This window comes from Salvelinus sp. IW2-2015, linkage group LG7 (assembly GCF_002910315.2).
Source record: "Salvelinus sp. IW2-2015 linkage group LG7, ASM291031v2, whole genome shotgun sequence".
Lineage (NCBI taxonomy): Eukaryota > Metazoa > Chordata > Actinopteri > Salmoniformes > Salmonidae > Salvelinus > Salvelinus sp. IW2-2015.
Window position 1 is genome coordinate 27,174,565 of NC_036847.1, and position 8,915 is coordinate 27,183,479.

At 44.8% G+C, this 8,915-nt stretch overlaps 1 protein-coding gene across 1 annotated transcript in view; it reads left to right on the plus strand.

Annotated features, from left to right (window-relative positions):
- LOC111966744 (protein diaphanous homolog 1) overlaps positions 1-8,915 on the plus strand; it is a 45,956-nt gene that overhangs the window by 23,093 nt on the left and 13,948 nt on the right. Inside the window, exon 11 of the mRNA XM_023991644.2 lies at positions 977-1,063. Coding sequence (XP_023847412.1) covers positions 977-1,063 — 87 coding nt within the window. The remainder of the gene's footprint in view (positions 1-976; positions 1,064-8,915) is intronic.

The window sequence follows — 8,915 nt, forward strand, 5'->3', positions numbered from 1 at the left end:
AGGCTWCCCACCTGTAGATACACTGTAAAAGTACCCCATGTGGTTGATGATGGGCAGAAGGGATGGCAGATGCGCCAAGAAGCAAGATCAGCCGGCCATGTTCTTCACACTATGATCTGACACCATGCATATGGATATGTTGGGAGACATTGTGGCAGTAACACCTCTCATGGTGGAAGGGCTTAGCATCACATTTTGTGTCCTCAGTTCACATGCATCCTGTAGTGTTTCCAAGGTTCTCTGGGTAAGAGGGGTTTTAGTGAGTCCCATATTCAACCTTTGAGATAAACTAAAAAGGGATGTCCCTTGTAACAATTTTCAAAGTAACATTTTATTTAGGTAGGTCATATGTATCAGTATGTTAATAAGCGGGTCTTGTAAAATGTATATTACAAAAGATTCAGCTACACGCTGTCTGTAGTAGCTGATTAATTACTAGGATCAAGAAATAACCCCAAACCTAACATCTTTCACTAATCCCGATCAGACCAAGGCCCTTTGGCTTCTGGGGCCTAATGCACCTGTGCATGAACGACACAGTGTTGCGTGACAACCCAGAGTGATTTATTAGAGGTTAGCAACCAACCCAAAGGTCGACTAGGCAGCTCAGCCAATCGTTTCAAGATGTCAAGCCTTCAGCTTCTCTGCTAAATCAGACTGAAGACAAGACAGCCCACAACATACCCACCAGGGAATCATAGCTCTTAGATGTAGCTGCTCCTGTTAGAGAAGAAGGGTTGAGGAGAGTCTTTAGGAAGAAGTAATTAGTAGCCACTAGTAGCCACCCCATAGTGTCTCTTACGCGGATCCCAGTAGACGGAGTGTTTTTTAAATCAATCTGAATAATTACATATAAATAGAATGTGTGATATTGTGTGTGTTCGTGTGCGTGCGTGTTTGTGTTTGGTGTGCATGTAGTATGTGTGTGTGGGTTCTGTGACTGTGTATTACTCATGTAACTGCCTCCCCATTACAGATGTGCAACATTCCTTACCTGAACTCCAGACTGGACCTGCTGCTGACTCTAAGAGAGCTGCCCATAAGCATGGAGGATCTGCAGCCGGTGAGTTCACATTGGCCTGACATGAACATTAGTTTAATATCAACACTAGCATACTACAGCTGTAGGATCTTAATTTGAGCCAGTTTTCTACAGCAGCAAAATCAAGTCTGAAATTTCGAAGTGGAAATTACACACTTCAGAAGCCTTTTAAACTTCAAATACACTACAAATGTAAAATGTCCTGCATTGCAGGAAAGTTCCCCTGTAACAGGGTAATCAAATTAAGATCCTATGTCTGAACTTAGTATGAAGCAATGTTTTGAAACATGCATTCTGAGTGGTAGGACATATGGAATGTTTATTGGTTTATTCTGATCCTCATTAGCTTTTTCTGAAGCAGCAGCTACTTTTCCTGGAGTCCACAAAAAATACAAAACATGACAAGTAACAAAACACTGATACACTGATAGCCAAGGACAGTCACACAAATGTAAAATAAAACAATAAACAAACAATGCAAAAAAATATACAAACAATACAAAGAAAATGTGTGTTAGAATGTGTCTGTGTCCCCTTTTTTAAAGGTAATTTTGCTGTTTGCTTGGGAGTTTCATGTGATCATGGCTCTGTATAATACTGTGCGTTGCCGTGAATTCATTTTGGACTTGGAGACTTTGAAGAGACCCCTTGTGGCATGTCTTGTGGGGTATGTATGGGTGCCTGCGATTATGCAGACTATCTGGAATTTTCATTACAGTAATACTTCTCATAAAAACTAGAAGAGAAGTACTTAATCTCTCCTCAACCCTCAACCAGGAAAGACTGGCAGGCATGTTGTTGATGTTAGTTCTCTATTTTGCAGTTAAGGGCTTCATGGTGTGCTGCTCTGTTTTGAGCCAGCTGCAGCTTTGCTAAGTCTTTCTTTGCTGCACTTGACAATATTACCGGACAGTAATCAAGATGGGACAAGAACAGAGCCTGAACAACTAGTACAGTAGATGTTTGTGTCAAAGTCATTCAAGTCTTGTGTAAGTCCAGTGGCAAAACATTTGTAAAAATTGAGAAGAGTAACGGCCCTAGGGAACTGCCCTGAGGGACACCGCACGGTAAATATCTAGTGTTATAGAAGCTTCCACTGAAGAACACTCTGGGTTCTATTGGAAAAATAACTATCTAACCATGTGTTGGCAGGTGATGTAAAGCCATAGCAAGTTAGTTTCTTCAATAACAATTTCTGATCAATAACATCAAAGGCTACACTGAAATGTAACCATATACCTACAACTCTCATCTTATTATCTATTTAGTTTAACCAATCATCTGTCATCTGAGTCAGTGCAGTGCAAGTTGAGTGCCCTTCTCTATATGCATGCTGAAAGTCAGTTGTTAACTTGTTCTCTGAAAAATAGCATCATATTTGGTCAAACAATTCTCTCCATCAGTTTACTAAGAACAGGTTGCAAACTGATTGTGTGGTTGTTAGAGCCAGCAAAGGGAGCTTTACTATTTTTAGGAAGGGGAATTGCTTTAGCTTCCTTCCACTCTTGTGTACACACACACTTCTTTAGGCTTTGGTTAAGGATATCGAAAATAGGGGTGGCAATACAGTCTGCTACCATTCTCAATTGTTTTCCATCAAGATTGTCTATACCTGGTGGCTTATCATTATTGATGGATAATAATCGTTTTTCCACCTCCCCCACATGAATTTGACCAAATTCAAAATAGCAATCCTTCTCTTTCATTATTAGATATTTCATACAACAATGGTTCATTGTTCAATGTTGTCATTTCACTTCTGAGTTTTCCCACTTCACCAGTGAAATAGTTATTAAAATATCAAATGGTTTTGTTATAAATGACCCATCAACTTCAATGAACGATGGAGCTGAACTGGGCTTTGCCCATGATATTATTAAAGGTACTCCAAATTATTTAAAAATTGTGTTTTGTGTAATTTATCTTGGTTTGGTAATGTAAATTCTTATTTAAAAAAAAAAGTTAAGTCACAAAATGTCTCAATTTACAGTATGTCAGCCAATCAACTGAGCAGCCTGACTTGTTTGCCACCTCTTTTGCATAATTTATTTGAACCATAACATTTTTCAATGCATCATCAATCCAGAGGGCTCTAACAGTTCTCACAGTTGCTTTCTTAAACAGGTGCATGCTTGTCAACAATTGACATGAATCCTTTTACAAATACTTCCTGTGCTGCATCTGGATTCACTTACTCATACACATCAGAGCAACATAAATGTTTTATATCTTCAACAAAAGAGTCATGAGAAATAATTTTGTATGATCTCTTATAACTTTCTTTAGGCCTAACCTTTGGCACTTTGGCTTTCCTTGTTATTGCCACATGGGTACTGATATTGCTTTGGAGCAAAGCTCTGCAGCATTAGTGACGATATGATCAATACAAGTGAATGTCACAGATCCAACACTATTGGTATGACCTGAGTCATATTACAGGCATAAGTCACATCTAGAAGCTTCCTCTTAAGAGGACAGCTATTTGCTAACCAGTTCAGGTCACCCAGAAAATAGACCTCTCTGTTAACATCACAAACACTATCAAGTTCTTCACACACATTGTCACGTTCTGACCTTTATTTCCTTTGTTTTGTCTTTATTTAGTATGGTCAGGGCGTAAGTTGGGTGGGTTCTATGTTTTCTGTTTCTATGTGGGGTTTTCGTTTGGCCTGATATGGTTCTCAATCAGAGGCAGGTGTTTGTCATTGTCTCTGACTGGGAGCCATATTTAGGTAGCCTGTTTTCTGTTGAGGTTGTGGGTGGTTTGTTCCGTTGTGAGTGTTTGTTGTCCCACACGGTACTGTTTCGGTTTCGTTCATGTTCACATTTATTGTTTTGTATTTCATAGTGTCAGTTTATGTTTTAAAATAAACGTTATGGACACTTACCACGCTGGCATTGGTCCTCCGATCCTTCAAACTTCTACATCTTCTACTGTGCGCCTCAGCGGGCCAGAGTCGCCCGTCTGTCCAGCGCCGCCTGAGCTGCCCATCTGTCCAAGCGCCGCCTGAGCTGCCCGTCTGTCCAGCGCCGCCTGAGCTGCCGTCTGTCCAGCGCCGCCTGAGCTGGCCGTTCTGTCCAGCGCCGCTGAGCTGCCCGTCTGTCCAGCGCCGCCTGAGCTGCCCGTCTGTCCGCGCCGCTCTGTCCAGCGCCGCAGAGCGCGCCGCCAGTCAGGACCGCCAGAGCCGCCCGCCAGTCAGGAGCTGCCAGAGCCGCCCGCCAGTCAGGAACGCGCAGAGCCGCCCGCCAGTCAGGAGCCGCCAGAGCCGCCCGCCAGTCAGGAGCCGCCAGAGGCCGCCGCCAGTCAGGAGCCGCCAGAGCCGCCCGCCAGTCAGGAGCCGCCAGAGCCGCCCGCCAGTCAGGTGTCGCCAGAGCCGCCCGCCAGTCAGGTGTCGCCAGAGCCGCACCGCCAGTCAGGAGCCGCCAGAGCCGCCCGTCAGTCCGGAGCCCGCCTTTCAGTCCGGAAGCCGCCCTTCAGTCCGGAGCCGCCCTTCAGTCCGGAGCTGCCCCTCAGTCCGGAGCTGCCCCTCAGTCCGGAGGCGCCCCTCAGTCTATTGGGGCTCTTTATTGGGGTTCCTAGTCCGGGATCTGCGGCGAGGGTCGCTGCTCTGAAGACGTTACTGAAGTGGGTAATGACTATGGTGGAGTGGGGTCCACGTCCCGCCACCGCGGACAGATGCCCACCCAGACCCCTCCCTATAGGTTGTTTTGTCTTTAGTATGGTCAGAGTATGGTCAGGGTGTGAGTTGGGTGGGTTCTATGTTTTCTGTTTCTATGTGGGGTTTTCGTTTGGCCTGATATGGTTCTCAATCAGAGGCAGGTGTTTGTCATTGTCTCTGAYYGGGAGCCATATTTAGGTAGCCTGTTTTCTGTTGRGGTTGTGGGTGTTTGTTTCCGTSTGAGTGTTTGTTGCCACACGGTACTGTTTCGGTTTCGTTCATGTTCACATTTATTGTTTTGTATTTCATAGTGTTCAGTTTATGTTTTAAAATAAACGCCATGGACACTTACCACGCTGCGCATTGGTCCTCCGATCCTTCAAACTTCTCCTCCTCAGATGAGAATGTTAGCAAGTTGTTGGTTTCATTAACCTAAATTTTAAGGCTACATATAATAATATGGGCTATTTTAGCCCTTTCCTGTGTAGCTGATCAGATAGACAAAATATGGAAAAGAACAAACAAGAGAAAAAAACAACAGCATAATTCAGAAGTCCATCAACCAGTGTGTATGTGTAAGTGGCTTGGCTCTCTCATCCTGTCCAAGCTTTTGGGAGGGAGGGTAGACAATGAGCCTGCCATAGCGGATGTAAGCAATGTCCCCATGTGCTCTGGCAGCTTTCATGGCTGGGATAAGTCTTTTCCTCTTCTGGCGCACAGCTTAAGGATAGTCCTCGTTGAGGAAGATGTACGTTCCTCTCAAGTTCTTGGCTCTTTCCAGAACAGCTACCTTATCCTTGAACCTCAGGAACTTGACCACTATCAGCCTGGGCCTGTCACCTGGGCCGGTGGTGAGTTTTCCAGTACTGTGGGCTCGTTCCACCTCAATCTTCCTGTGGTCCGTCTTCAGTTTCTCAGTGATCATTCCGTTCACATTGTCCTCCCCTTCTGACATTTTCTGACTCTACAAGAAGTTGGGGAAACAAACACATAAAAATAAAAGCGGTACAATTAGAGAATTATTCTGAATTAGGTGTCATCTCGTGGAGATTCTGCAATTCCGTCAACAACGATGTTGTTCCGCCTTGATTGTCCCTTGAGATAATCTGATTTCTCCGTTATCATGGATTCACATACTGAACTGATGTCCTCTCTCAATGACTTACCGATTGCTGTCATTTTTCTGTTGTCCAGTTTAAACTCACATAGACACTTGTAACCTCTGTAGAATTCAGCATCCAGAAACACCTGTTGTGTTCTGCCTAGGCTCATATTCTCTCCACTCTGCATTAACAACTAACTGTGACCATTAGCTTTCTGCTGTAGATGCAGATAGATAGTGCATTCAACTGGTAGACAAAAAAAGTTGTATTGTCACATACACAGGATAGACTAGACTTGGGCATAAGCGAAATACCTAATAACAATTGAATGTGTGCACAAGATATTAACATTACAATGTATTGCATGGAATATATTATGTTTACCTTTCAAAGACGGTATCCTCTGCAATAATTTTCTTTGTTAATGTGAATTGTGTTTCATCAAGAAGTTGCTTTGTATGACATTTTGTTCCTGCAATGTAGGCTGATAATGGTTAGCATTTCAATCTAACAAAAAATATATAAAAGAAGAACATACTGTAAGTCAATTCTCTAATGCAAAATGTCATCTTAATTCATCATGGTTTATAACAGAAATAAAATGGACATCGGGAAAAGTAAGTAAGAAACACAAAGGCTTTCTCCTCTTTAAAAGTACCTAAGCTCTTAGAGTTAAAGTGCGAAACTGAAGTATTTTTGTTCCATTCATTTGTCGCTGGATAGTTAAATTCCACTCTTGAAAGAATGGCATGAGATGCACTTTTACATAACCTTCTACGTTTGTGAAATTTTCTATCGCCTTAATTCAACAAATAAATGTTCCACCTCACACCTTAATATATTAAATAGCAATTTTTTAAATCCAAATGTTGTTTACACATATTGTATGAAAACCCTTTTCACCCCTCTACCATCTAAAAATACTTTCCAAAATGTAGTTGCAATTCATTGTAACGGCGGTCCTCCTCCTCTTCATCCGAAGAGGAGGAGCAGGGATTGAACCAAGGTGCAGCGCGTTGAAATGACATAATTAATTTATTTAACAAGACAAAACGAACAAACACGAAAACGAACTATACTTGAAAATGATACAAAATAACAAAACGAAAGTAGACAGACCTGAACGACGAACTTACATACAACGTGAAGAACGAACTGAACAGGAACAGACTACATAAAATGAACAAACCGCAAACAGTCCCGTATGGTGCAAACATATACACAGACACAGGAGACAACCACCCACAAACAAACACTGTGAACAGCCTACCTAAATATGACTCTCAATTAGAGGAACGCCAAACACCTGCCTCCAATTGAGAGCCATACCAGGCAACCCTAAACCAACATAGAAACAGACAACATAGAATGCCCACCCAAACTCACGTCCTGACCAACTAACACACAAAACTAAACAGAAAACAGGTCAGGAACGTGACATTCATAGACAGTAGCAGTGTTAGTCACACATGATTATGGAATGGTGTGTGTACTGCATTCTGTGTGTGTACTGTATATTGCAGGATTATCCTAAAGATAATTATGTGAGATAATAACACCTGCCTGTGCCCTGCATTTATTTGTTGTTGGAGTTTTGGTTAGTCACACAGTCGGTTTGACTTCTATTACTATGGTACCTGGTCTGTACCTCTAAATCCAAATAGGAAATTTGTATCTGATAAGATCTTACTCCGATCTTCTGCTATGCAAGAAACTATTATTCTCAATTTTGCAGCATAGGGTGACAATTAATATTCTTGTTGCTGTCACGAGCCCAGCAGTTTGTATTTGTATGTCAGACCTATTCTTTGCACAATCAATTCAATTGGACAGTGCAGTTAGATTAACAAGAATTTAAGCTTTCTGCCAATATCAGATATGTCTATGTCCTGGGAAATTTTCTTGTTACTTACAACTGGGCGAGACGGATGGCTCTGGCCGGATAGGGCGCACTGTAGACCTGGTGCGTGGTGCCGGACTGGAGGCACCGGGCTAAGGACACGCACCTTCATACTAGTGCGGGGAGCAGGGACAGGGCACACTGAACTCTCAAAGCGTACTCTATACCTGGTGCGTGGTACCGGCACTGGTGGCACCGGGCTGAGGGCACGCACCTCAGGACTAGTACGGGGAGAATGACAGTGTGTACAGGACTTAGGAGACGCACAGGTGGTTAGTGCGTGGGCCGGAACTGGAGGCACCGAACTGGATACACGCACTATAGGGAGAGTGCGTGGAGGAGGAACGGGCTCTGGAAATGCACTGGTAGCCTAGTGCGTAGTGTAGGCACTGTAGGTACTAGGCTGGGGCGGGGAGGTGGCGCCGGAAATACCGGACCGTGCAGGCGTACCTGCTCTCTTGAGCATTGAGCCTGCCCAACCTTACCTGGTTGAATGCTCCCGGTTGCCCGACCAGTGTCGGGGAGGGTGAATAACCCGCACCGGGCTATGTAGGCGAACCGGGGAAACCATGCGTAAAGCAGGTGCCATGTATGCCGGCCCGAGGAGACGCACTGGAGACCAGACGCGTTGAGCCGGCCTCATGACACCTGGCTCAATGCCCAATCTAGCCCTACCAGTGCGGGGGTGGAATAACCCGCACCGGGCTATGCACACGTACAGGAGACACCGTGCGCTCTACTGCGTAACACGGTGTCTGCCCGTACTCTCGCTCTCCACGGTAAGTACAGGGAGTGGGTGCAGTGTCTCCTACCTGACTTCGCCACTCTCCCTTCTAGCCCCCCCCAAGAAATTTTTGGGGTTTACTCACAGGCTTCCTACCGCGTCGTCGTGCTGGCTCCATTCGCCGGTATCCCTCCTCGCACTGCGCCAGAGAATCCCAGGCGGGCTCCGGCACTCGCCCTGGGTCGATCGACCACCTGTCGATCTCTCCCACGTAGTGTAGCCCAGATCTTTTTCCTGCTTCCGCGCTAGCTCCTCATATCGCCGCCTCTCTGCTTTCGCTGCCTCCAGCTCAGCTTTGGGGCGGCGATATTCTCCTGTGTGAGCCCAGGGTCCTTTACCGTCCAATATTTGTTCCCAAGTCCACAAGTCCTGTATACTGCCCGATGCTCCAAATTACGCTGCTTGGCTCTGGATTGGTGGGTGGTTC